Source organism: Bombus impatiens, unplaced genomic scaffold (genome assembly GCF_000188095.3).
Source record: "Bombus impatiens unplaced genomic scaffold, BIMP_2.2 scf_1528, whole genome shotgun sequence".
In the NCBI taxonomy this organism is placed as follows: Eukaryota; Metazoa; Arthropoda; class Insecta; order Hymenoptera; family Apidae; genus Bombus; species Bombus impatiens.
In genome coordinates this window covers 271,704-299,578 of record NT_177947.1, presented here as the reverse complement: position 1 = coordinate 299,578, position 27,875 = coordinate 271,704, and the positions used below count along the sequence as shown (strand labels likewise).

Genomic DNA, 27,875 nt, shown 5'->3' with positions numbered 1-27,875 from the left:
AATGTCTAAAATGGGTGCTTTCCACTAGAATATTATTGCTTACGTCATAGAAATTCCGGTTGCTCTTATCAGTATTACATTGGGGATTCCTAACACTATATGGAAACCGTATCTAAATGAGCAAGGAAAACGTTGATACCAATACTGTGCCTTTTGCTTACTTTCATCATTGCGCAAAGAATAATTTATGTAACAATTTGTTTTGGTTGAAAGAGAAATTTCTTTTAGATTAGACGATAATATGGCAATAAAAATTGGCAATAGATTACTATATGATACTACATATTATATAAATCATTAAATTTATATTAAACCAGATGTTTCTATGCTGACTTTCAATAGCGTAAATGTGGAGAAAAAATAATAATATGGAAACTAAGAAAAAAGTATTTAAAACTTCTAAGTGAATAAAAATACCTTTGTCAAGATTCCAGAAATCCATTATTTATGTAAAATAATAAAACTAGACGTGATTTCTAACATTGTAATGCCTAACGTATTCCTCGCATTTTAATCCTTTTTTCTTCTAAAATTCTTTGCACGCGCCGCTCAGTTTATCCTTGCGTAACAACGTCTGACAAAAATACAATATTTCAATACTCGATAAATATCTACCTCTCAAAATACACAGAACATATCTTAATATCGTCATATAAATCAAAATAATTCTTTGCTATTAATTGCATTATAAACATCTACCTTAAGTAAATGTAATTTACAAAGAATCTTTATAAAATTGTTTACGAGTGAGAATTACTCGTATAAAGATTCAAGATATACCTAACAATCTCTTGAAACGATATCTTACCTATTACAATAACGATAACATGACGTAAAATTTTTCAAGGATATACTTCATAATGTATAATCCACAAACATTGAACACAAATAAAAAATAAAATTTGTCCTTTTGTGAACTGGCATGAGGTGAATGAACAAGTGGCCACATATTAAGAATAATTATAACTTTCTCCTTTTCCTAATCAAAACATTCGCTATTTTTTTAAATAAGAAAGACTACTTGTTCTAGGATACTCACCCCGCTATATTTATTACCAATTCTCCTAAAACTACCTAAACTACATTGACAGCTGAATGAAAAACATCATTTCACGCGAAATGGACAGCGTCTGCGTGGAATCTACGAAATCAAGAGCAAAGTAAATAAGTACCACAACCATCGTCGAGATATATTCTCCATACAAGAATATGTATTTTCACAACTCACCCGTGGGCTATTACTATACATCTGGTCATATTTTAATAGCGTCTGCTTGCAGTGGTTTAAGCTACTTTTGGAACACTTGATGAACTTCCGTTTTCCTTTCTTCTTTCCGATTTCTGAGAATAACATCGTCAAATTCTTCAAATAAATGTTCGCATTTTATTATTCATTATCAATGCGTAGTTTTTAATTAATTATCAATCGATTTTTACAAATAGATTTCTATTAACCAAAATAGGAGAGATGACATGATATTCCGATGCTTCAATGTCACTTTGTGTTTGGATTTCTGTATATAGACAAGTTGCTTACAACTGATAGGTCATAAACGGTTATATAGCCGAATTAGGAAATAATGGTAGGTTGATAAATTAAAAATATTTCACGTAAATTTATCATTGATACTGACTTAATAATATGATATAATATAATACATATAAAAATATTAGACAAGAAAATTAGTTTTCCTATAATAATTTAGTTATTTTTTATGATACCAATTTGAAATCTTTTTAATATATAGATTTGCTAACGGCATAGTAATTTCCTTTAGAAAACCATGATACCAATGTGAAATCTTTTTAATATATAGATTTGCTAATAGCATAGCAATTTCCTTTAGAAAATTTAGTTAATGGAATATTCGATTTTTATCATGTAATCCTTTATTTTGTAATATGTTATAGTTTAATGGACTTTAAATTCGAATCGAGTGCCGCTCTTAACATACATGCGCAGTGAAGACAGCTGTCAGACATGAAGATTCGCATAAAAACATCATAACATAACCTTCTATCAACGTGTAGGCTGTTAACGTGCAGTGAGCATTATTCGTTTTCAGTTTTTCTACCACGTATTTTTGTTGATACAAAGTAAACATTTACAATTCTTTACAAAATTTATTGTGAATTAAAATGGAGGAGATGGATATAGGGAACGAAGAAAATAATGATAAGAGTTCACCTGAGGAATCAGTGGACAACGAAAAGAACGAATCAATAGAGAATAAAGATGAACCCGAAGAAGACATGGACAATGAGGTTGATGATGATCAGGAGTCTGAAGAGGACGATGAAGAGGATGCCGACGAAGCAGAGGTTAAAGCTTTGGAAACTTCTCTCGCTCAGAATCCGTATGATTACACGAGTCATGTAGCCCTTATCAACAAATTGCAAAAAATGGGCGAATTAGAACGATTACGTACTGCTAGAAAAAATATGAGCTCCAAATATCCATTGAGTTCTGAGCTTTGGCTATCTTGGATGCGCGACGAAATTAAATTAGCTACCATACCAGAGCAAAAAGCTGAAGTAGTCAAACTATGTGAAAGAGCAGTCAAAGATTATCTCTGTAAGTTTTGCTTTCAATGTAATAAATTTATTACGTATATTTTACAAATTGATTGTACATTAAAGTACGTTATACATTAAATTGTTTACTATAGGTGTGGATGTATGGTTAGAATATTTGCAATTTAGTATTGGTAATATGGGTACTGAAAAAGATGCAGCAAAGAATATTCGTCAGTTATTTGAACGAGCATTAACAGATGTTGGGCTACATACTATTAAAGGTGCAATAATATGGGAAGCGTTTCGTGAGTTCGAAGCTGTGTTATATGCATTGGTAAGTATAGAATAATAAAAAAAATTCTTAAAATTCTTTTGGGACATGTTTTACACTTACGTTTTAAATATTTAGATTGATCCTTCAAATCAAACCGAAAGAAAAGAACAATTGGAACGTATTGGTAACCTATTCAAAAGACAATTAGCTTGTCCTCTTTTAGATATGGAAAAAACATATGAGGAATATGAAGCATGGCGCTATGGGGATGGTGCAGAAGCTGTTATTGATGATAAGATTGTTAGTGGAGGATATGAGAGGGCGCTATCAAAGCTTAATCTGCGTTTACCATATGAGGAGAGAATTGTTTCCGCCCAAACTGAAGAAGAACTTCTAGATTCGTATAAAATGTATTTGTCATATGAGCAGCAAAATGGAGATCCTGGACGAATAACTGTTTTGTATGAAAGAGCAATTACTGATCTCAGTTTAGAGATGTCAATTTGGCTTGATTATCTCAAGTATCTAGAAGAAAATATCAAAATTGAATCTGTCTTGGATCAAGTGTACCAAAGAGCTACAAGAAATGTTCCATGGTGTGCAAAGATATGGCAAAAATGGATAAAATCATATGAAAAATGGGACAAATCAGTATTAGAAGTTCAAACATTGTTAGAAAATGCTTTAACAACTGGATTTTCTACTGCAGAAGAGTATCGAAATTTATGGATGACATATTTGGAATATTTGCGGCGAAGACTCGATCGATGCTCTTCTGATGAAAAAAAGCAGTTAGAAGTATTACGTAATACTTTTAATAGAGCGTGTGAACATTTGGCTAAATCATTTGGTTTAGATGGAGATCCCAATTGTATTATATTACAATATTGGGCAAGAACTGAAGCCATACATGCTAATAACATGGAAAAGGCTAGGTCATTATGGGCCGACATTTTATCACAAGGACATTCCACAACAGCATCTTACTGGTTAGAGTATATTTCATTAGAAAGGTAATTTCTTGTATTTATTTTTAATGAGTCTAACAGTTTATGATATGTTACATTCTACTTTGGATTTGATAATAAATTTTTTTTTATGTAGATGTTATGGAGATACAAAACATTTAAGAAAATTATTTCAAAAAGCCTTGTCATTGGTAAAAGATTGGCCAGAAAGCATAGCAAATTCTTGGATAGATTTTGAACGAGACGAAGGTACACTAGAACAAATGGAACTATGTGAAATACGAACAAAAGAAAAATTAGATAAAGTTGCTGAAGAAAGACAGAAAACACAACAAATTTCTAATCTTGAATTATCACCATCACAAAACAAGAAAGCGTATAAAAGAAAACAAAAAGATACTGGTAAATGGAAGAATTTAGGAGCTTATCCGATAAAAATTATGAAAGTGGAAACACACTTAAAACCGAAAATAAGAGAAAGTCATCTGAATTTCGAAAAGAAAGACGACGTTGACATTGAAGAAGAAGAAATTGCTGATGTAACCAAAACGAAACTAATGAAGAAAGTACTGAAGGAACCAAACATTCCTCCACCACCTGGTTTTAAAGCACCAGAAAGTGAACAAATGGAAATAGATTACGTACATGAAGTGGATGATAAAATCTCAGTTTTCATAAGTAATTTAGATTATAGTGCAAGTGAAGAAGAAGTCAGAAATGCTTTAAAACCGGCTGGACCGATTACAATGGTTAAGATGATCAGAAGCTATAATGGACGTAGTAAAGGATATTGCTATGTGCAACTCACTTCCAAGGTGCAAATTATATTTTTTGTTAATAATAAAATTACATAAGTATATATACAGAATATTTAATTAAGAATATTACTTTTATAGGAAGCAGTTGATAAAGCTTTGGAGTTAGATAGAGTTCCTATAAGAGGACGGCCAATGTTTGTTTCAAGATGCGACCCAAACAAAACAACACGAGAATCTGTTTTTAAATATAGTTGTTCTCTAGAAAAAAATAAGCTTTTCGTTAAAGGTAGGTAATATCTAACCCTCAGTTGATATTCTTGGAATATAGACGAGCCACAACTATCTTATTATTATTAGTTCGACTTTTTAAAAGTTGTATGGATGTTGTAAACGTTTTTATACTTGTGTTGAGATATTAGTCATGTTTTGAATCCAGTTGTTAACTGTTTTAATCACATTTGGATTCAACATAATAATTGTGTTATTTCTTGAAGAATAAATAATATTTAAAATGTTTAAAAATTTAACATCTATGAAATTCGTGGAGATCGAAAACAATTTATTAAATATAAATAACGCTGCGATATTGACTGAATAAAAGTGATGAGACTTTCGATAATATTCAAGTAAAAAGAGAACATCCCGATCATGATACTAAAACAGAAATTGAAGCTGACAATGAAGAAATCCCTATTAAGGAAGAAGATAAAAGATATTTTTATGATTGTAACCGCCTAAAATGGCGTACTAAGATATCTCCTATAAGTTCTAGAATCTAAACTGAAGATACATATTAAAGGAAGGTTTGCAGCAAAGGAAGCTGCCGAATTAAAAACCTAACTATATCTTTCACATCATTATGAGATATACACAGAGAGACTGCAATATTCATATAAAATTGTAAGAAAGACTATTCTCTTTATAGTTATACAATTGTAGATAAAATGATGATTGGATTTCATTCAGCGATACAGACTAAAAAATTTTACGCCTATAAGATTCTGGAACATATTTCATCAACTCTTTTTATATACTGGAAAGATTGCAAATCTAGAACAGTTTGGATTAGGTTTACTTTATCAGAAGAAATAAGAAAACAGTTTTCTTAGTTTCGTTTTTTCATCCACAATCTTATGAAGCAAAAATCAATTGCTTATAAAAATTGCAATAAAATGAAATGCAATAAAAAATATACTATGTATTCGTGCAATCGTAGAATTAAACGATATTAATTTGAAATTTTTTATATCTTTCATACTGCTATAATCACATTATATTATTATGCTGATACAAATTTGAATATGAGAAGAAGACAATTTATACAAAAAACAAAATCTTTAATCTGGTCAAGAATCAAATAAAGTAACATTATGATATTTTAATACTATGAGAGATTCCTCAAAAAATTAGAGAATTACTAAAAATTACAGATGATCCAATACATGAGGAGGCTCACCCAGCGAAAAGGCGACGCTGCAAAGAATGTCCAAGCAAGCTTGACAGAAAACATTCTACATGTTGCATGAAATGCAAAAAAACAATCTGTAAACAACATTCGTTGCGACCGATTTATTGTTTCACTTGCATCGAAAGTCTATAAAAGTTATCGTACTATATGCTAGTATTCCAAAAAAGATAGTATTCTATCAATACCAAAGTGATCAGATTTATTAATAAAATTTTAGTTTATACTTGTTTGTATTTCTTTTTAAATATTATTTTCAGTCAGTGTACACCACATTATTTAGTAATAATGTAATAATGTAATTAAGAAAAACATATCCTTTACTTTTTATCTTATTTTATCGTTCTTTTCGTAATTACGTAATAATGAAATTTTTGTAAAAGATCCGCTATATATCTCATGTATCCTACATGATTGGTCATAACAATTATGTTAGAAATGCTATTCACTCCCCCTACAAAATAACCGGTCTTAATTGAACTTATAATAACAGTTATCAATATATCACGATATCAACTGAGGGTTTAAATTAGTGTTTAAAATTGTAATTTTAGAAAAGTGTATTTATTTTTATAATATGATTAGGACTCCCGGTATCAACGACAAAAGAAGATCTTGAAGAAATTTTCAAGGTTCACGGGTCATTGAAGGAAGTCCGTATAGTCACTTACCGTAATGGCCATTCTAAAGGACTGGCTTACGTTGAATTTGTGGACGAAAACAGTGCTGGAAAGGCACTTCTGGCCATTGATGGAATGAAGATCGGTGACAAAATAATTAGTGTAGCCATAAGCCAACCGCCTGAACGCAAAAAGGATCCCATTAAGTCTCTAGGTGGTTCTACAGTAAGCAGAACTACATTTGGTACGCCCAAAACATTATTATCTATGGTACCTCGTACTGTAAAAACTGCTGCTACTAAGGGCAGTGCAATTGCAACTGGAAATGGTGCCGTCCCAAAAATGAGCAATCAAGATTTTAGGAATATGTTATTGAATAAAAAATAATTTACTACAACGTCACTCATTTCCTCAATCCTTGTCTGTTTCAAGAACTCTCTATGCTTTAAAGAATTGTATACATCACAAGAATATTACAATTACACATTATTTAAACTACGATCTAGTGGAAAAAGATCTCTTGTGAATTATTCTTTCTTTAATGCATTATTTAAGACATTATTTTGAAAAAGAAGATGCAAATGAAAGGAAGAACCACAAATTCTTAGAAAATAAATATGTTTAATGTAAGAAAGTTTATATATACAGAATGAAAATGCGTGTGCAAGTGAGCGCGTATTACTCTAAACGCAAACGAGAACTTCCTCATCATGCATACATCACAGTGTCAAATATACATTTACCGTACAGATACGTACGATAGAAAAATCGTCCGAATTATTACAAGTGAAAAATCGAATAAGAAGGAAAGTTGTGTCGCAAGTAACAATAAATCAGGGTGACCATTTTTCTCAATATTAAACAAGAATTCTTCTTCTGTGTATCTTGTATATATATAATATATATATATCGTATAAAATTATATTAAAAGACGTTGTAAAATGTTTTCAAAAGACAACGTATACAAAATTATTTTCTGGTCACCCTACATTGAAATACAAATATTCTTCTACAACTGCAATGGTGCACTGAACGTGTTGTGTTTTTTATGTCTCGGTGGAGCGACAGGTGGACTTTCAGGTGTCAGTAACCGCCTCGTCATAAGCCACTTTTTGGCTCGGCCAGAGTGATAATAATACGAGTAAAGCAATGCCATAGCCGCCAGCACAACCAGCAGGCACGTACCAGCGATAATGATACTGAATAACCAATATGGCCCACTTGGTTCTGGCACCAATGTTGTGTCTGTTGGCGATTTTTCTTCTGGGATCGATTTTGTCGGCGGTTCTGCTGGTGGTCGAGGTGAAAGAGGCTCCACGTCATCCCCGATGCTAATATCAGCACAAGCACGAAATTCCTCTTGAGGACCACAACCCACGGCTCCTATGCGGACATAGTGTTAGTATACTTTCATAGTTTAATATTTTATGTATTTTTTAATGGAATTATGTGCGACTTTTCCTTTATAATTTGTGTATTTGTCATTTTTATATATTTATTCTGTACCAAAATTATTTTGCAAATCTTATCCTCGTAATTCACGATGTATAATGGTGTATCGTATAGGGTTTCAAGGTTTATTTGATTTTTCTGATCTGTTTTCGATACATTGAGATTTAATCGCAAATAATGTTGAAAGTAAAATTGTTAAATTACATCGTAATTATTGTGGATGTAAACTTTTTACATGTGGATGTAAACATTTAGGAATCCTAAATACGTTATTAGTATATTAAAATATATTATCATATAATATATTATTTGATAATATATTAATATAAATATATTATATATAAATATAATATAATATATTATTATATAATATATATATTTGAAATAAAGTTGAAATAATGTTTGTATACGAGATTTGAAGATAATAAAATGGTTGCTTAAAGATGAACTTCATCGAGAATATTAATTGTTCTGAAGCAACCATTTAATGTGAATATTATGTAATATTTAGTAATTTAGTACGTACATGTACCTATTAATAGTTGAAACTTTCCATCTGTACTTCGATAGAATACTAATATTATTTACTTGTGTAATAAGAATTAGCTTGACAAAATATTTAGCTTCAATACGAACTAAGAAATTGCTTGTAATTATTCTTAAAAAGAAATACAAAATCTCTCATTTATATAAATTCTCAGAAATGTTAACTTACAAAATATATATCTTTTCATATCAATAATAGATTTTTCAAAATCCATTAAAGTTCTTTAAATGCAAATTATCATAACAATTATCGATAACAAATAAGAGTATTAGTATTAGCAGTTTGGTAGTACGACTAGTAACAATCAATATTCACATTAAAATATTTCCTAAACTAATGAATTTTCATATAGCTTGATATAACTTATTTATCAATTAAAGCATGTATAATTCCATTTAAAGTAACTCCAACCTTTTACGTTTTCTAGAAAAAGAAAATATTTTAGAAATTTTTCCTCGCGCTATTTATTGATGACTAAAAAATATCGATTAATTTTACGTGCAAATTTGTTCTATTAAATTACGCCTTATATATAGCCGTAACATTTCTATTTGATTTCTTTAAAATATGAAAAGGTAATTCAATTTATCCTACTTTATTCTTCGTATAATTAACGATTTAATCGTTTTCGCCCCTTCGAACAAACACTTCATTCAACAAACTTTTCTCAATAAACCTAAAATCCAATCTCTATGCACCGCTTCAACAACAATCTCTTCGATACCTACGTGAGGTCGAAGCTTTTGTCGCAAACGGCGTCTCTCGAATATGCATCCTGCCCGGTGGCTCGAACAAAACGCGGGTTAATGTTCGTTCCGGAATTACGTGGGACAGAGATTCGTTCCAATGAAAAACTCGTGCCCAAGTACGGTTATTCAAAGATAGTGCGACAGCTATCTGCTCGCATTCGAATTTCGAGTGCGCGAGAAGCATCGTGAATACAATATTGTCGACGAGTAAAACGCTGAAAACGTCGTACAATACCTGTTCCGTTTCCACAGTCGCCCCAATTATTTCCAGCCACGTATCTCCATTGAAAGACGCATTGGGCGCAAGTCAGGTCGTCCGGTAGTTTGTAGAAAGCCTCAAAAATTTTGTTTCCAGGCCCGGGATAATATCTGATCGATTCGTTCTTCGAGCGTAGCAGGTGTTGGTCCAGACATTCCTGATCAACTTCTTTGCCCTTGTAGGTCATCGAGCACGTGCGAAACTCGAAGTAACCGTGATGGTTGGCCGTAAGTTCCACGCGAACCGGTATCACCGAACCTGTTCGATATTTCCTTACTATCACTCCGTTTCCGAATTTGCCGCCGGTCTCGTGCAGACGAGGCTGTAACGATACAGTTTTCTTTTCTTTTTCAGGACAACTTCCAGAAAGTTTTCTGTGAAACGTAATGATCCGTTGCGAATTGCTTTGGTCTTTGTTAGAGAAGATACGCGCTCTACGTGTACAAAGGAATTTTGATTACCTTTGGTTGTAATTAATTGTCGATTATCAATTTATATAATGTTTAATGTTTAATATTGACATAATAATTGTAGTATAATTATAATATTTAATTTGTATTTATCATATAATATTATATTTATATATTTATATAATTATAACATTAAATAATTATATCAAATATTATAATTATGTTTAATATAAGCAGAGCATGTACATGTACGTAGATACTTGATCCCTAAAGAAAACTTAATACTTTTACAAAATGTAAGATTATAGTTGCCCGAGTTACTTTTGGATCTTGATATAAGTTTGAACTTCACATTGAAGATTATAAATCTCCTGGAAGAAACTTTATATTATACGTGAAAAATGAATGATGTACGTAACACGTTACGAAGCCTAACTCTGGAAAGTTATGAGATACATCACAGTTTGGTGGAAGTAGTTACGAAAATACGATCGTAAAATTCCTAATAATTACGTTCTGTTATCCAGTTAACGAGATGTAAAGTTGGGGAAGAGTAAGTCGTAAAAGGTTTCTACGAGATTTAAGTGTGTTGATATAATCGATTACAACAGTCGAAGGAATATCTTTTAGTCAATGTTGAATTCATAGGAGACTCGAATGAACATCTTCGAAAAATTTAAAGCGGCATTATACTATTATATTGACAATAATACTATCGTTTGCAAACGTTTCTACCGTATTATATAATTTCTTAAATTTATGTTGAACTCCCTTTTATTTTGTAAGATTAAAGTATTATAATTTACTTTATTCATTTATCGAAAATATAGAAATTTGCGGTTTCAATTAACTATAAAAAGCCTATATATACATATGTGCCAATATATTAACTATTACGTTTAACTACTTGATTTAGTTAATTTCCATCGTTACAATTAGAATTCGTTCAACTTCGATGAAAATCGTTTCTTGTTTAACTTTCACATTTTATTCGTTGTTCGTTCGTTTTAGTCGTCAGATTTGTTCAAGCTACGGAACTCCTGTATAGTTAACTAAAAAAAAAAAAAACTGTTTAAATTGCGGAAAACAAAATAAACCAAGTTTAAACGAATAAACCGCAGAATGTAAAGTAAAGCAATTGCACGCGTTGAATGTAAAAAATTCGAATGCGAGTACAATCGTTTTTGTACAATTCATGCATATAAATTATCAAAAATAACCAAAAGCAAAGTATTTGTCGTGTCGTTTAATTAAAATAATCCCGATATTTAAATAAATAATTAAAACGTATACATTCTATACCACTTTATTCCCTCCAATTCTCGTCGGATAATAGTTTTTTCCCTTTTATCTTCGCATTTGACAATTAAACAAGAAACTGTAAGCTTGTAGTTCTGTAAGGTATATATTTTCGGGACTAGTGTTGAAACTCGTGGTATTGTTGCAGCGGGCGTATGTCCACCCGACAGACCGGAAAACCGCAAATAGTAATTTATTCTATGTCGCAAGAATGTTGCCAGGTGATAATTACACGAAACCTCACAATGGAATCGTCTCGTCCGATGCACCTGCCTTTCTTTTTTTTTACGATTTAATGCTATTTTTTATTCAATGTTACAATGGTTCACTTTTCTCTTTTATCTTTCTGTGTTAAGCGAACAATACGATAATCGAGAGATACAGGCAACGTTTACGTATTTTAACAATAAGTAACTTTCTTTCTTCCATTTATCCGATTTAATGCTATTTTCTTATTTGATGTTAGAGATGTTTACTTTTCCATTCGATGTTTCCGTGTCGAGTATGCGATACGTCGAGCAGAAGATACGCTGAACGTTTTCATCTAGTAATAAGTAAATGTTTGACTGTAATTACATTACTGTTAAGCTAACTTATTGCAAATGCAGACAACGCATGAGTGTAAAGATATGCTGATTAATAAAGTCGGATAGTAATGAATTGATAGTGCGCGGTTGCGCTCGGGGAAAAAACGAATTCACGAGGAAAGGAAAGCTCTTTAAACAATTCAACTTTTTCCGCTGCTACCCTTCTTTTTTATGTTTGCAAGCAAAATAGAGGCGTAGCTTGTCCCAGTTACGTGATTAACGCTTGTATATATTTAGCGGAATTTTTCATCGTGAGGTTTAGGTAAACTAAAACCAAGTTTTCGACTAAAAAATAGACAACGTTAACCGTTCGCATAGAACAAATTTACTTACCCTGAATATAGTTATCTGTTCGCGAAACAAGATTTTAGACGAAAATCGCAAATGAAGGAAATCGTAATCAAAACTAGAATCAAATTTAAAGTTGGGTTGAAGTTTTAAGACGATAGGAAGACGAAAATTCAAGCGAGAAAACGAAATTATTTCTTCTCTAACAAATCCTCTGTTATTACATTTTCCACGTCGTTATTACATCGAATTAAAATTTCAATATGAGAAGAATACTAAATTTTAAGTGGAAACGTAAAATTATTAATTTTCTAATAAATTCTCTTCTCTTCCGTCTCCTAGCGTTATTACATCGAATCAATTTAACGTGCCAAACAAATTTTAAGCAGAGATGGAGAGCACAGTGCGTGAAATTGATCGATGGCGCGCAATAACGATAAAAGTTGTTCGATCCTATGAGCGAGCATTTTTTCCAGCAGTTTTCAACGCCGTTACACGCCTGATACTCTGTCGTTATTTGGGTCATTTGGCCTGCCGATTCCGCGCTACGCTTCCTTATAAGAATTTCAAGTGCTTCAAATTTAATACAGTTAGGCTCCAGTTCGCGTAGGAGTTGAGGCTTACTGGAAAAGTCCCGTTGGGTAAATTTCGATTCGACAACTGAAGTATCGTGTGGACAAAATGAGAACGGGGAATTTGCCATTTTTGGCATACCGACGAGATGTTCAACATTTATTGAAATTTATTTTTAACATTATTATTCAAATTTATTTTTGTACGTGAATAGATTATCGTTTGAAACTTGAAAACTATTTATGGAGATATCCTATTTAAAATTGACGCTGATCTGAAATTACAAAATGAGTAGCTCAAAAGTATAACAGGACAATCGTCATTCAAAATGTGTTGAGATAATCTTCCGAGAATCGTTTTGTAATTGGCCCTCGCTATCTTGTTCATAGTATATATCTACATAGTAATACATACATATATTTGCATATGTATCATAATTAACTAAATATATATAATATAACTACGCGAAATTTATTTAGCTTCGTTACATTTTGTATACTTGTTAAATTTGTCTGGTAACAATTTTATATACACGACCATATTAACGTGGATTATGTGTATTAGAATCGTCAATTTTAAATTAGAAGCAAACCTTTTCATCGATCCAGAAAGTTCACTTTAAATCGTCCGTTTCCCCGTTATTGTCGCGCGTGGTATCCAACTACGTTTCATTTCCGAATACGACAAATAGACTATATCTCACGAGGAATAAAACAATTTGAAATATTTGTGAAAACTAGGTAATTACTATTACGTGATAATATATATATAATAAATATACAAAGGTATTTAATTTATTTTATTTGTTATATGCGAAATTATTTTCTTTCTTTGTTGTTAAAGAGAAATTAAACCTGGAAGAAAATAATTATATTTAATCTACACACTCGTAACTATCGAGCACCAAACTTAATTATTCGTCAACTACCATAATTTCACGCATTTGTTGGCGATAATATTCACTGTATCTTTTGCAACTATATTATATGAATTTTAAAGAAAAACTAAACGTGTACGTACATATGTCTCGGTATTCGAAAAGAAATTTTGTGACAACATGTTACCCTTACATGATACACCCTTCTTTTTCTTTCACTTATGTGTACTCTTTGTCGTGCATTCTTATCATGCTATGACAGTTCCGTAAAAAATTCATCTCTTACCGTTGGCGCGTCCCAAGCATCGCCGCATATTCCGCATTTTCCCTTATTTCGTTGCCACTGTCTGGTAAATCCTCCGCAATAGCATTCATGGTCGTTGTAATCGTGCGGGGTATCGAAACCATACCTCCACATCGAGGCTCTCGATGGTGGTTCTATCAGTCTTCCATGGGCTGAAACTTGCCGCACGACTAGCACGCTCGCGAAAAATAGCAAACTGAAAGTCTGGAGACGCATCGTTGCAGTGACAAAATCTGGCCCCTGAAATTTTCAATATACACACACGTAAATTTCGTTGCGTTCTTATCTGCTAAATTTTCGTAAATACTGCGGGAACTTGATTATTCGAATTAATCGTAACACACGCTGTTCGAACGATCGAGTAACTTTGTTACCATATAAGACATCATTTACTTTGAACTATCTTGTAAATATTCGCTTTTAGTGAGAAGCTCTTTTTGAATAAACAGTAGCTGAAATTGCAGGTCCCTGGTAAAGTTTTAAAAAAATCACGTTCTTTCAGGTTAATTAACTATTCAGTTTAAAGTAGAAGAAATGAAAAGCCGGCGTACGTACTTTAGAACCTTCGTAATTAACATGTACAAGTGGCTACGGTAAAAAGTAATTTTCCATTTATGTGTATAAAACAAGTAGCTTTAAGTATATCGTTTGAATAGCCTGAAAAGTGTAAGAGTATTTAAGACAATGTTTAAAGACTTTTCACTGATCCCGATTTTCATTAAAAAAGTTAATGCAAATTAAATTTCTAAATTGCTCAAATTTTGAACAATTCCAAAGATCAACGTTACCACTTCAGAAAATTCATATTCGATATCTACGTTTACGTGACATGTATAAGAAAAGTTAGCGAACATTTGAACCTTCTAAATTCTCTTTAAACGCTTTGGAAAAAGTCTGTTTCTGTCCTCTCGAAATTCGAACGAAACAACATTTGCTTTATCCCGTTTATTTTATTTCTCTACCATTCGTCCATTAGACGATCCAAACGCGTTCTAACGAAAGCAGAAACACAATTTCTCCGAGACGAGCATTTTGCCTGACACGGACATTTAAACACGAGCAATAAATGAAACTTCATTCCACGAGTGATCCGTGCAAAACAAATATTTGAAAAATAGACGATATTTAAATTCATCCCCGTCAAATGTTTCTACAACCATAATTTCTCTCTTCAGCTTCACTTTCGACGATGCGTGACGTTGCGATAATTTTACGTGCACAGTTGCCTCACGTTCAACGACTATAATATCCTCGCCGTAAATACGTTTCAACGAATAACGAGGGAACAATATTCCTAAAACAACATGCAGCAATATAGGACGCGAGAGGTAAGGACACAAAGTTGCTGGAAAACGAGATTTTAACAAAGCTTTGAAGCCGAACTCGACTATATTTCGCTGGAATGTATCGAGTAAGCTGGAAGGCACCGAGCTACAGTCACAAAGGAGAAACTGGCAAACCGGTTGCCGCAACGCCCGCCATCGGTGTAAAGTACTGTAAACGCGTTATCAGAAGCAACGTGGATGTCGTGTGTAAAGATATCACCATGACAAAAGTTAATATCGCGAAACCTTTGTGGATAGTCTAGAGACGACGAAACTCGAGAGCCGCCGAATACGCGTCTTCCTTTTCTTCTTCGCCGTTGTACAAAAATATTAGGCAAAAGATAATTTATAAATCTTTTAGCCGATTTGTATCGCTGATTTATAACATTTTTATCGAAAATTAGTCGTTGGGAATTAATTGACAGAGGTTGTAACGATATGCTGAGATACGATTGAATTAAAAGCAGAGTAAGTTACGATCAAATACTTATGTGGAGAGCGAAAAACAAACAAAACGGTTGTAAATTGTAATGATGATTGCTTGGTTAAAGACTAAGCTTAAAGTAGCGTTTACGAACGGAATTGAACGGAGCTATTATTGCTCGAATCGATTTTTATTTATATTTTGAAGCGTTGATAGCTGTATAAGCGTTATAGGTGGCAGAATCTTTGCTTTTGATATTTCTTTTTGAAAAGAGGGGCTTCTGTTAAAACTCTGTATGCTTCTAAACGTGTTAAACGTTGTTATATTATCGATATTATAATATATTATAAATATGTTATATTATTCGACGTTTAAGAAGACATATTATATTATTTGCTATAGAAGATTGAAAATTCATGATAAAATTCTGTAAATGAATATGATTTATGATTTAATATAGAACATTATATATTCTTATTTTAGTTTCTTTATTTTATTCTCAATTTCATATTTGGAAAAATACATATGTATACCACTGTTCCAACGAATCCTTGATTTATTGTTATCCTTGAATGCTTCTCTAATTAGGTTTGCTACAAATTTGTTATTGGAAATATTAATTTTATAGCAAGTTTTATCCTTTGTTCGCGTTACTTGAGTTATCGGCACATAATGTCTCGTATCGTGCGATACGACATGAAGCGAACGTCGACAGACAAGTTGAAAGTGCAAAACTTTCGACGTGGAAGTGAACTTTGATAATTTATCAGATGTGAATTTTAAATATCTAATTTTCTTCCTGCATAAAGTTTCTAAGATGGAAACTTTACGGGTTACGTTACGGGTTCTCGATTGCCCTTGTAAATTGTTCTTTATTCTACGTTCAACTATAAAAAATGTTTATTACCATTGTGGTGTATGCGGATAAAAAAATCTAATGAAGCAGATTTCAGAAAATCGATACTTTTAAGAGAATGTTATTCAAACATCTATTCACATATAAAGTATTTATATATAAAGCGTTTTTTACTCAAAAAAAGAGAAAAAAAAAATTCATATATATATTATTTCTAAAAAGATACAAAAAAGATCATACAAACTATATGCAGTAGAATGAACATAAAATTATACTCATTTCCGTAATTAATTACTGTTCTAATATATAATATGATAATTATTTAGATATTTTAAGGTACAATATCACACTTGGTCAAACAAAAATCCTCTTAATCACTAAAATACTTTAACCCTCTGCATCTCGATAATTCTTATATCATGATCGATTAGCAACTTCGAAACGCATCTACAACGAAGCTTTTTACAGCCAAAAGTTTCGTTTTCCAAAGAAAAGTGTTATTAGAAACCTATATACTGATGCAACAAAAAATTTCTCTCATAAGAATTCTACTTAAATTAATAATAATAAACATACTATGACACGATCCAATTAAATACACGTGGAATATTTAAAAAGTAGGTAGCCTGAACGCACGAGAAAGAGAGACACACGATCGATCTACGAAACACGGATCGAAATAGTAATCTAAAGTCTGAAGCGATAGACGCGGGGAAGAAGCGACGACCCGACTCTCCCAGAGAAGCATAGATTCGGAATACATTAAGTTTAATGAAAGATCTGAACCGCACAATATGATATCTCTTCTCGAAGTGAGAAAATTCGAAATCGTGGTCACAGTCCAGGATGAACGAACGCGACCTACGTACGAATCGGTAGTTCGCGAGGCGAAAATTCACCGCCTGCGAGGAAAATGGAAATTTAGTAGCGCAAACTAGGTTCAAGGGAAAACAAGCAAACTGAAGTCTCCATCCGTGCAGACGTAGGCGGAGAGGGACGGAGGATAAGGATCGATAATGTAAAGCAGCTCGAGTTCTCGCTACCTGTGCCAGAAATTCGGCTTTCTGTGTTGGCATTAATTAACAAGAAAAATCCGGGCTATCGTTTGCCAAGCCAAGCGAAATCTGTTTCAAGAACGTTATACGTGGGAAATGTTTGCCGGTAATTAGAAGACACGGTGGAAAAAGGAGCGGCAAGGTAAGGTAAATTTATTGGGCGAAGACTCCAGTGTCGATGGCGTCTGATGGAAGTTTGCTCTTTTACCTGTTTTAATTAATGGCCCAAGAAACTGACGAGCAAAGGTTGAAAAAAAGATATTTAACGAACAGAGAAGAAAGTAAAAGATCCCTAGTTTTCATAAAGAGAAACGTCGAATGGTCTCGAGAACGTGGATCGATACAGTAAATCAATTCTAGTGCAGCAGGTAACAATGCGTAATATTTAATAGTGAGTTTCGAGTATCACGTTAGCTGGTATGTAGGTCAACGACGAGGTACAACAAGAGTTAAAATCGTTTCTTTCTCTTTTTTTTACTCGGCTGTGCTCCGAGAACGAAGACAAAAATACACGATATTCATTAGAATTTACGATTTAATATAATTTAGAAATTTCGTGCGGATATAATTCTCAGGAGAGTGATATATTGCTGTGGAATAACGTTATAACATTTTGCAAATATTATATATTTTCTGTACTTTATGTACTAACCTGTCGCCTTATTCGTACAAGACATACGCCCTGTTTGCTCTTCTACGATGATAATCTAAAGTCAACAACCGTACAAAAATTAGAGATAAAAGTGAGTCGAAAGACCATATTTTCATGTTTGAAGATATCGAAAAAAAGAAATTAACCTGCTAGCCACTATTATATGGCTATATAGGTAAATATTATGTGTTTCTATTTCTTCTAAGATTTATTCTTTATATAAAGCACTCATCATATTTCTAAGAGAGATTTTGCTAATGCGCCACTTTACAAAGCATTTCCCCTCCTTTGCTCTTCCCTTATTGTCCACTGTAATAGCATGGAAAGTTACTGTGTTAACGTTAAATTACTGCATTAATACACCATCCTGTTTATTTTATTAAAACACTACTAATAAGCCATTACACCGGTACACGACTTTTTAACATTCAACCATTCAATAACATTTTATATATTACCCTATTTCATAACTCTCTACCTACCATCCGTATATTCTACCTTGTTAATAATTAACTAACATAGTTGGCTACTTCACCAATAAAATACTCTGCTCGTACACCGTTGCGCAAACATTACTTTACCGCTAATTACTGCACTGCTATATTACTGTATTACCTAAACCAATACATTACCCTATATCAACATACTCCTTAAACGGTCTTCAATATGTTCTACATACGAGACTATTATTACATTCCGAAAGCCACTCTACCCATGCACTATGTTTCTTACAATCCTTTCTCCCTGCACAATAAAAGCCTGCGACTCGACTGTTTCAACCAGCACAGTTCTATGGTAACCGGAACTCGACACCGAACCGGTATTCAGGGTCAAAAGTCTGGTTGTACACGTACCGTGTGCGCGAAAGGAACTAAGGCGCAGCTCTGTTTGTCGGGACGATACACGGCTTTGGCATCTGTCGTCGTTGAATCAGGCCCACGGAGAAGGCCCAGACTCCAGACCCCGGTCAGGCAACGACTGAACTCGACTTTACTCGCCGCGATCCACGGACCCTCAGCCACGTGGGAGTAGGTCATTAGAACGAGACACTCGCCCGTATTCACGCCATGAATCGCCTCGATGATGCGGCCCGACACGCGAAACGTTCGCCTCTGGCACCGCGTTTCCAATCGCTTCCGCCTGAGGAAGGAAAATGCAGGAAAAGCTCTTTCCAAACGGAGTCTGTTGGACGAGAAAAATTTGAATTGCGAGCGATTTGGAGCGGAAGAGCGTAAAACGAGATATACGGATTATTCTTAGATGGATATTTTATGGAAGTTTGTAGCTTTGTAAATACAATTTACAAGATAGAAGTTGGCTTGGAAAATCTTTCATACGTTACGTGTTGTAAATGGTACACTTGGCGTACACTTCGAAAGATTTGTATTGCGAGGAAATTGGAGCATTGGAAGGGAAAGCGTATTGCAGGTTACAGTTGAACTGCGGATATTTATGGAAATTCGTATTTTTATCGTAAATAGAATTTACAAAACAGAATTTAAATAGAAAGATGTTTTGTGTATTAAATATTGTAAAGAGTACGGTATACTTTGAAAAGTTTGAATTGCGAGGAATTGGAAGTGTTAGAGCGTAAGGCGAGATATATAATTTATAGCGGATATTTATGCAAATTCGTATTCTTCCACTAAATATAATTTGCAAAGTAGGATTTAGATGGAGAAATGTTTTACATATCTAATATTGTAAAAGAATATATTTTTAAATACTATATGCATTTTTGTATCTTCAAACTTCCCATAAATTGATATACATCTAATGTCCTGTTTGATGTTAATGACGTTTCTCGTTTCGAATAGAAAATGATTGGAATACAAATAGTGAAATTCCGGATACAGACGAGACTATCAAAGCAAAGGAAGGTAATGAAGAAAAGTGTTCAATATATCGAGTGAAAGTTCCCGTAGCGCGAAGCAATAAATTTGGTAAAGAAACTCATGAACAAGTTTCAGGCGTGGAATATGTGCATTGTACACTTTCGATGATAAATCAGCGTCTGCGTGCGCTTTCAATAATTCTATGATTAAAAAGAAACTGATTTTGACGATACCGTGCGACAGCGAGTCGCAATAAGCAGAGTATATAGACGCAGATAAATTCCAATGAAACGTTAAAAAAAGTTGATTGACTTTATTTTTAAAACCGAAGCACAAACGCTAGCCGATGGGAGTTCTTGATGGCTTTCGGTAAATTGCATCGATACAAATTTTCCAATAGATTCTACAATTGAAAAATGAATTATTCTTGAGCAATATTTTTACAGTTCAACGAATTTAAATCCCGAGCGATTTGCATCGAATAACGTAGCAAGGCAAGTTATTCTCTTTTATGGAAAAAAAATAGAAAGGAGAGAAACAATTGCAATAGTTGGTATCTATTATCTAAATCAGGTGAATTTCGATCGCGAATTAATCTCCGAAACAGATATCTTCCAATAGCTTTTAACACGATTGCAAGAAATATCACGTCCTAACGATAGGAACTCTTTGAGAGGACAGGAGATAAATTGATATCGAATATAGGTGAACTGAGACATATCAAAGGGATTTAAACGGCCCCTTTGGAAAAAAGAAATGTTGGAACTTTGCCCAACATTTGTTCCGCGAAAAGCTGCCTTCTCGACACATTTCCAATACCTTCTTTCGAACTTAAAATAAGATCCAACAGTTTCTGGAGATATTTCTTACACGAAACTAGGAACTTCGCTTACTGTAGGCTTTCTATAAAATATCTTGAAAAAAGAACAATTTTAACACGTAGCTTTCACTGCAGAATTATCTAAATATATATAGAAGCTATGCTTATTTCCATTCATTTCCTCCGATATGTGGGACGAGAATTGACGGTCTAAACAAGTAATATTCGAGAAAAGAAGGTTACGATCGTAGAAAATGACGAACGTAAAATACGAAGTATCGAATGGTTTGGAGCGATCTTTTATGCAGAAGGAGAAACTAAATTATAATGTTTGGAATCTTTAAGTCCACAATTACGGACGATGACAAATGCAAAACATTAAACGGATATGTTAGAAAAATTTGATTGCCTCTTATCGCGAAATAGAAATTTCATACGTTAAGATTTTCCTAATGTAATGTAAATGTGCGCTTCCAATTGCTTCTCTTTCTTCGAGGAGGAGTCAATGCCTTGAACGAACGTTTCTGGAGCGGGCAGATCCAAACCGTGAGACACGTAGAGAGATTATTCAACTACTTGTATTAATTCGGTCGTTTATTCGACGATAAAAAGTAATATTTTTACAAACGATCATATTGCGCAGTTAATATTAACCAAATATTCAAGAAACAATATTCGTAGAAGTCAAGTTCTGAAGCAACTTTTCGATTTAATATCAGATAGATGCCAGAGCTTCTTCTGAATATTCTGTAACAGAATTACTGAAGCAGAAAACCGCAAGCATTTCACAAAGGAAATTAATTTTTTGTTATAGGAGATGAAAATAATAACAGTAAATTTTATAAAACGCGCAAAAAATTGTACAAGAGACTGTATTTCAAGACAGCGGTGCACAAAGGATACTTTTATTGTTTGCAAAAGACGCGAACTCGAAAGGAATATTGATAAAGACAATAAATAAAAATTAACACATATTCTTAGTGAAAATATTACTAAAATCTTTAGTGACAAAATTGTCAAGCCGATTGGCAGAAAGATCGAAGCGGCTGTAAATAGGTTTCAGAAATCGAAATTCTAACGAAACAGAGCATAATCGTAATCATTTTAAATCGTAAGGTAAGAACGTTCTAAAGAAAAACTCTTGCATATAGCAACATGAAAGTTAATGAGAATATTGTTATTCGTTAAAATTTCAACTGGCATTTAACATGGTTATATTAAACATAAAAATTTGATTTATTTGCCAATTTATTGGTCATTGATGTAACACAAAAGCGATCAAATCAAAATGAATGATTTATAGTCTCTAAAGAAATTACTCAAGACCGATACATTCTCCATTATAATTACTATACGTTTTTCGTAATTGATCAAATTTTGTTTCTCTGGAATCAAGTATTTTTTTCAAAATCTCAGTTTTAACTACTCTGATAGATATAAATTTACATTAATCGTGTACAGTTCTACTTTCGAGAATATTTGACGAAGAAATATACAATCGCAGAATAGAGGTAAACGTACCTGTTGCATATTCTAAACGAACGTATTTCTAGGCTGAAGTGTTTCTTTGCCACTTGTAAAAGCGTCACTTTTTCTGCGACACGGAGCACGAAGATGTTGGAGAAGGAGAAGAATGTCGGCCGTTTCAAACGCTTATGGTCGATTCTAGTCTGCTCGGTTTCCCAAAGACACGCTCTTTGAGCATTTGATATGCTCTTGTCGTTCTTGGTTTTCCGCGCGACGTAAATTTATTTGATGCCACCTTACTTCGTGGTTTCTGTCGAAATCGTTACTTCCCATTCAAATATTTGCCCCACTCCTCCCTTTTTATCGTGCAGCTGTCTAAATTCCACAAATCATCCTCTGTTTCTTTTCTTCGCTAGTTTACACGAAAATAATGCAGCAGAAAACGTAATATATTTATACCGAGTAATATTTGAAACAGTTAATTTTAATTTTTGCCTTCGTCAGTATATAGATACTTGTCCCATTTTGAGAATTTACAAAACTTTATAATTTGTCAAAAATTATCGCTTTATTCATTTTGACGTAAAATATTAGAATTATGTTTGAAGCAGGATAATTTCCAAAAAAGAAAAGAAAATCAATGGCCTTATTTGGATGAAGTTTTAATATCGTTCTTGATCAGCAAGATCGAGTATATAATTTGACGGCTCTCGATTTCGTACGAGTACGAACGATCCTCAGTCGATCCACAATATTTTTCGAGTTATCGATAAAATTGAACAACAGATGTTCAAAAACAAACCTAAAGATTTACCAGAAGAAATGCACAGGAGAATTCCAGGGACACCTGTTTCAACCTTACGTTGAAATAAAAAACAACAACGCTTTTTTAACAATTATAAATTTTATTTAAAAACCAAATCTTCAGAGATCAACAAATTACGTTATGTTAAATTTATAATCTAGTTTCGTTCTAAAGTATTGTTGGATTTGCGTAGGTAAATTATTAAACTATTATTCAAGAGAGAGATTGAAAAATTCTAACCACCGCAAATACAACAAAACTATTGTACTTGTCGTAATCTCCTACTTCGCTAATAAATTCGCTAATAAATTCGCAATAAAATGAATTAATTAAGTAACACGCCAGAATCGTTTTACTCGTGTTGTAAATCTATCCACGTCCCCTAAAATGATTTCCCTATCGATTTTAATTTAAACTCTCAATTTCTATGCAAACGATTTTATTTGCGGATGAATTTTTCTTGTTTTAATAGCTTTGATACGTACAGAATGTTATTGCTTTCAGTTTATTATGCGCTAGTTTATCAGTATGTACTAAAATCGAATTAAGTAATCAAAATATGAAGCAACAGTTACCACGTTATTATCGTACTATAATCATATTGAAAACATTTTATACGGTATTAAAACGGAAGGAAATTAAACGACGAAAATAAGAAATAAAAATTTATATGGTATCGATGATCTGTCTATAACACTCAAAGTTAAGAACAGTCGCGTTAAAGTGAAACAATCGAACGACGCAAATGTGTAACAAAAGTTTCCATTAAATCTAGGATTCGATATTTTAATTTAAAGTTATGCTCTTTGTGCGGAAGCTTTCGTTTCGAACGTTTATACTTCGCATTATACGAAAACGAAACTCTAACATTAGATTCGAAAGACACACATCCCTTCAATTCTGCGTGCCAGCAGAACGAAGTTTCTGGAAAGAAGATACAGCGCAAACATTTGTAGAAAGAGAATCGTAACCCTCGGCAAACTCTATAATTCTCGCAGATATTTCATTAATTTCGAATCGCTGAACTTCCTCCTGTGACCTGTGAACATGAATTTCTACGTCGAATATCCGGCTCTGGTACTTACGAAAGGCGCATACTGCACAGTTCTCTCCATTATGTGCATATGCGCATGAACACGGGCAAAATGAAATATCTCAATGTTATTGAACGTGATGCAATGAAACTTGCGTATTTTACATTAACTTACCTATATCGATGTTGACGTAAATGTAATTAAAAAAAAACAAGCTTCTTACTCTCTCGTTAATAGTTTCTACTTGATATTTACTTATTTATTCGTGACGATGACGATGAAATTTAATATTCATTATTAATTATAACGTATTCTAATCAGAATTCTTACAGTGTCAATGGATTACACTGCCTGCATTAAAATACAAGTTTTTAAATATGAAAAACTTGAGCATATAAAATATGTATTAATTCAGATACATACGCTAATGCATGAAGTTTTGAATTTCTATAAAATGTGTTGATTTTGTTACTGCAATGTAAATACTATTGCCTCGTCCTCGGGTAAAAAGTGAATGATCTCATACTGAAAGTAACGACGAAGGCGAACTGTTACATCGAAGCAAGGCTAACAGATCCTCGCGATAAAGTATACATACATCTATATCCTCCGTACTTCGTTATAAAATATTACAATATTAAAGGAATTCGTATTTCTCTTAATATAATGTTCTTTATTCTCAAGACTGCAATCGAACTCTTGTAACTCGTATAAAATAAAATTGTTCAAGTATAAAGATTCCACTTACAAAAAAAAATGTCCCACCGCAATTTATATAATATACTGTATAATATATATATATAATATTATATAATATATTATAGATTCATGGACGAAATCACGAGATCACTAGTATGCACGAACAAGTCTAAATGCAGCCAACAATCTATTGATATTGTATTCGATGGTAGTGCACTTTCGCGCGACACGCGATGGAAATTGAGCGGAAAGTACCTTACTCTTGAACAGGCAACGCGAACACTGCAGAAAGGAAATTGCAAACGTTTCAGAGGTTGGTCCTGTCTGCGCGATTTCTCGCGAATTTCTAATCGACGTGGATCCACTCGATTTGTCGATGATACAGTGCTCGGTCGTTGCACTCCACCATGACACATTGCTCCGTGCATCTGGATTAAATGAATGCACTCGATTAGTTTTCTATTACTGAATCAAGCATATAATATACACCGACTTCGTTCGAGAACCCCGCGATAAATTAAATTTTCTTCTAGATTTTCGATAATGAGTAACAAATTGCTATTCTCTTTTCTTCTCGTTCTTTTAATAAAAATCAGATATACGTTGACTTCCGCATCATTCGTATAAATCAGATAAAGTTTTGACGAACTAGAATCAAACCTACGTAGAAATATTACGTTGTGTACTAAAACAATTAAAAGCTGTAGTTCTTAGTTGTGAATAGCGAATGATTGATTTGTTCCTGTTTTTCTCTTTCGTTCGAAGACGATTAAAATTTCAAGACTACGAAAAGATCGAAATTTTAATAGTTCCAAGAATTAATATGATATTTCGTGGAAAGTTTGTGTAATTAAGTTACTTTGCTGTCGCATTATACTGCGTCCAATTCGCGGTAAGTTGTTATAACCCTGTTAAAAGCAGTTCCATTGTTGAGGGCACTTATTGTCGATATCCCGTACAGAACCAATAACTTATCGTTCTTGGTTTGAAACTGATCGAAGTGTCTGAAACGTTCGTCCTTCCATTAGCGCGGATTAATCGTGCAAGTTGTTTCATCCTTTCCACTGGAGTTTCTGTAACTTTTATTACACCTACAAGAGTAATTCAGCTCAATCTTAAAGCGGAAATCGAATCTTGCCAAAAAGTAATATATTTCTAAATTCGATATCTTTAATTTTATGCGACATACAATCGAACAAACGTTTGAATAAATTTTATTTCATTTTTATTTAAGTAAAATAATATTCGACATGTACATTTTAACCATTCGTAAGAAATAAAGAATTTCTGCATGTTATTATGTACAATATAGTCATCTAAATTTTTCTTTAAACGAAAAAGTAACTATGTATGTCGTTGAGGCTTCTACGAATTGCTTTAAATGGTCAAAGACCTCTGTACTGCCCCTGCTTTATTACCAGATTAATACTTATTCCGCATTAAACAGTATGTAAATTGAACAGTCCCATTTCTTCTTTCGTTATGTTACGTTGGAGAGCTCAATATGCTTTTCATGTGCATAATTCATACGTAGAGACATACTCGAATATTTACTCAACTCCATCCAATTTCGATCCTTGGTCTGCCTCCAATTCCTGAATTGTTTGCGCAGAAAATGGTATTGAGGATGTTACATTAAGCTACGATTATTTATCTCAGCCATCAATTAATCGTTTTAGATAGAAAATTAATGAACAATTTATGTCAGAGTGGTGATAAAAGTAACGCGTCAAAAAGATTCTAATATTCAACAAAAATTCAATAATAATGTTTTTCAATTATAACAAAAATCAAGAATAATGGAAACAGCCGCGAAATCTAATAAAATAATTATTAAACTTGGTCATTTTACGGGCATATTTTTTGCACAAATTATTACAGTGGAAGGCAAAAGAAAGTTTAAAGGATAAGATATAAAGAACATCAGAATTTTAGAAAACGGAATTACATTTGACAAAAACAATTCAACTATGAACAGATGTAATACATATCTCCAGGACTGTATAATAAGTAACTGTTATCAATATGGTAAAAAGAATTTAGTACAAAGTTACTATTAACGTAGTGTAGTTATTGTACACAAATATGAATTTTAAAACTTTCTTTTGTTTATCGTTATTTATAAATTTACTTTGACATCTCATTTAATTTAACCTTCACGCTAATTTTATTATTAGCCGCAACAGATCGAAATGTACTATGTAGCAACATCCAATTTTTACAAAATATTATATCGTATTTGCGCACTGTTTTCCAACTCGCGCTTCATCCAATTTGTTCGCGTTATTAAAAGTTTGTTGGTCCGAAAAATCTATATTATTTCAATGGTTATTATTTCAAAAACTGACTAAAACTCAACACGACAGTCAACGTTAAAAAACAGCTATCAACTTTTGTAGCTCCGATAAAAATTCTTGAGACATTGCTTCTAGTAGACAAAAGCCCATCGTCGTGTCGAGACCATTTTTACTTTCGTCGAGCATCGGCATGGCAATGTGGCTGCACGCTTTTCCTTTTAACCAGACGGAATGATTCAACCGGATGACCGGTTCAGGAGGTTCGCCGTGACGGTGACGGTGACGGTGCATCCACGTAGCCATAAACGCCGCACTCGGCCAACACCCTCAAGGCAAAGACCGTCCGATCGATTTCTCACCGGGAACCCCGCTTTCTGCGGCTTCGTGCATCGCTCTTGCGTTTCGTCCCTGCCGTTCCCGGGTCAACTTAAAGCCAAACTGTCGAAACTCGAGACAAATCCACCGCTGACTCTTTTAAAATACGCATAATATAATCTTAGTTTTTAAAATGATGAAATTTTATCGTAGAAGAGTTAAAACGCTAAAAATATTCAACCACGATATTCGATAATACGATCGAATAATACACGAAATTCAATAGGTAGATATAATTAAACGTGAAAGTTGAGTTTCATAAATGTAACAAACATAATATTCGA

At 33.1% G+C, this 27,875-nt stretch overlaps 2 protein-coding genes across 7 annotated transcripts; one reads left to right on the top strand and one right to left on the bottom strand.

The window, feature by feature from the left end:
* Positions 1 to 1,978: 1,978 nt before the first annotated feature.
* LOC100745918 (squamous cell carcinoma antigen recognized by T-cells 3) lies at positions 1,979 to 7,158 on the top strand. 2 transcript variants are annotated; one of them, XM_024371696.2, is made up of 6 exons: positions 1,979 to 2,575; positions 2,670 to 2,851; positions 2,927 to 3,804; positions 3,896 to 4,574; positions 4,656 to 4,803; positions 5,948 to 6,212. In XM_024371696.2, the coding sequence occupies exons 1-6, from the start codon at positions 2,140 to 2,142 to the stop codon at positions 6,115 to 6,117; spliced, it is 2,493 nt and encodes an 830-aa protein (XP_024227464.1). In that variant the 5' UTR covers positions 1,979 to 2,139; the 3' UTR covers positions 6,118 to 6,212. The 2 variants fall into 2 exon arrangements, with proteins under 2 accessions (XP_024227464.1, XP_012248123.1); XM_012392700.3 differs by lacking the exon at positions 5,948 to 6,212 and adding an exon at positions 6,568 to 7,158 and having other exon boundaries at positions 1,980 to 2,575.
* Positions 7,159 to 7,203: 45 nt separating this feature from the next.
* Positions 7,204 to 19,311, bottom strand: LOC100746949. 5 transcript variants are annotated; one of them, XM_012392720.2, is made up of 4 exons: positions 19,114 to 19,311; positions 13,930 to 14,187; positions 9,586 to 9,931; positions 7,204 to 7,985 (listed from the first exon to the last, which is right to left on the bottom strand). In XM_012392720.2, the coding sequence occupies exons 1-4, from the start codon at positions 19,294 to 19,296 to the stop codon at positions 7,612 to 7,614; spliced, it is 1,161 nt and encodes a 386-aa protein (XP_012248143.2). In that variant the 5' UTR covers positions 19,297 to 19,311; the 3' UTR covers positions 7,204 to 7,611. The 5 variants fall into 5 exon arrangements, with proteins under 5 accessions (XP_012248143.2, XP_012248144.1, XP_033180060.1 ...); XM_012392721.3 differs by lacking the exon at positions 19,114 to 19,311 and adding an exon at positions 18,892 to 19,099; XM_033324169.1 differs by lacking the exon at positions 19,114 to 19,311 and adding an exon at positions 18,939 to 19,099.
* Between the last annotated feature and the right edge of the window lie 8,564 nt (positions 19,312 to 27,875).

Bases quoted from the DNA above. Each gene is read 5' to 3' on its own strand.
- LOC100746949 (XM_012392720.2), bottom strand. From the start codon at position 19,296: ATGACCTACTCCCACGTGGCTGAGGGTCCGTGGATCGCGGCGAGTAAA. The intron at 14,188-19,113 runs GTACGTGTACAA...TGAAAATTTCAG, and splicing joins TAGTTCCTTTCGCGCACACG to GGGCCAGATTTTGTCACTGC. The intron at 9,932-13,929 runs GTAAGAGATGAA...GTATCGTTACAG, and splicing joins ATGCTTGGGACGCGCCAACG to CCTCGTCTGCACGAGACCGG.
- LOC100745918 (XM_012392700.3), top strand. From the start codon at position 2,140: ATGGAGGAGATGGATATAGGGAACGAAGAAAATAATGATAAGAGTTCA. The intron at 4,575-4,655 runs GTGCAAATTATA...TTACTTTTATAG, and splicing joins ATGTGCAACTCACTTCCAAG to GAAGCAGTTGATAAAGCTTT. The intron at 4,804-6,567 runs GTAGGTAATATC...TAATATGATTAG, and splicing joins AAATAAGCTTTTCGTTAAAG to GACTCCCGGTATCAACGACA.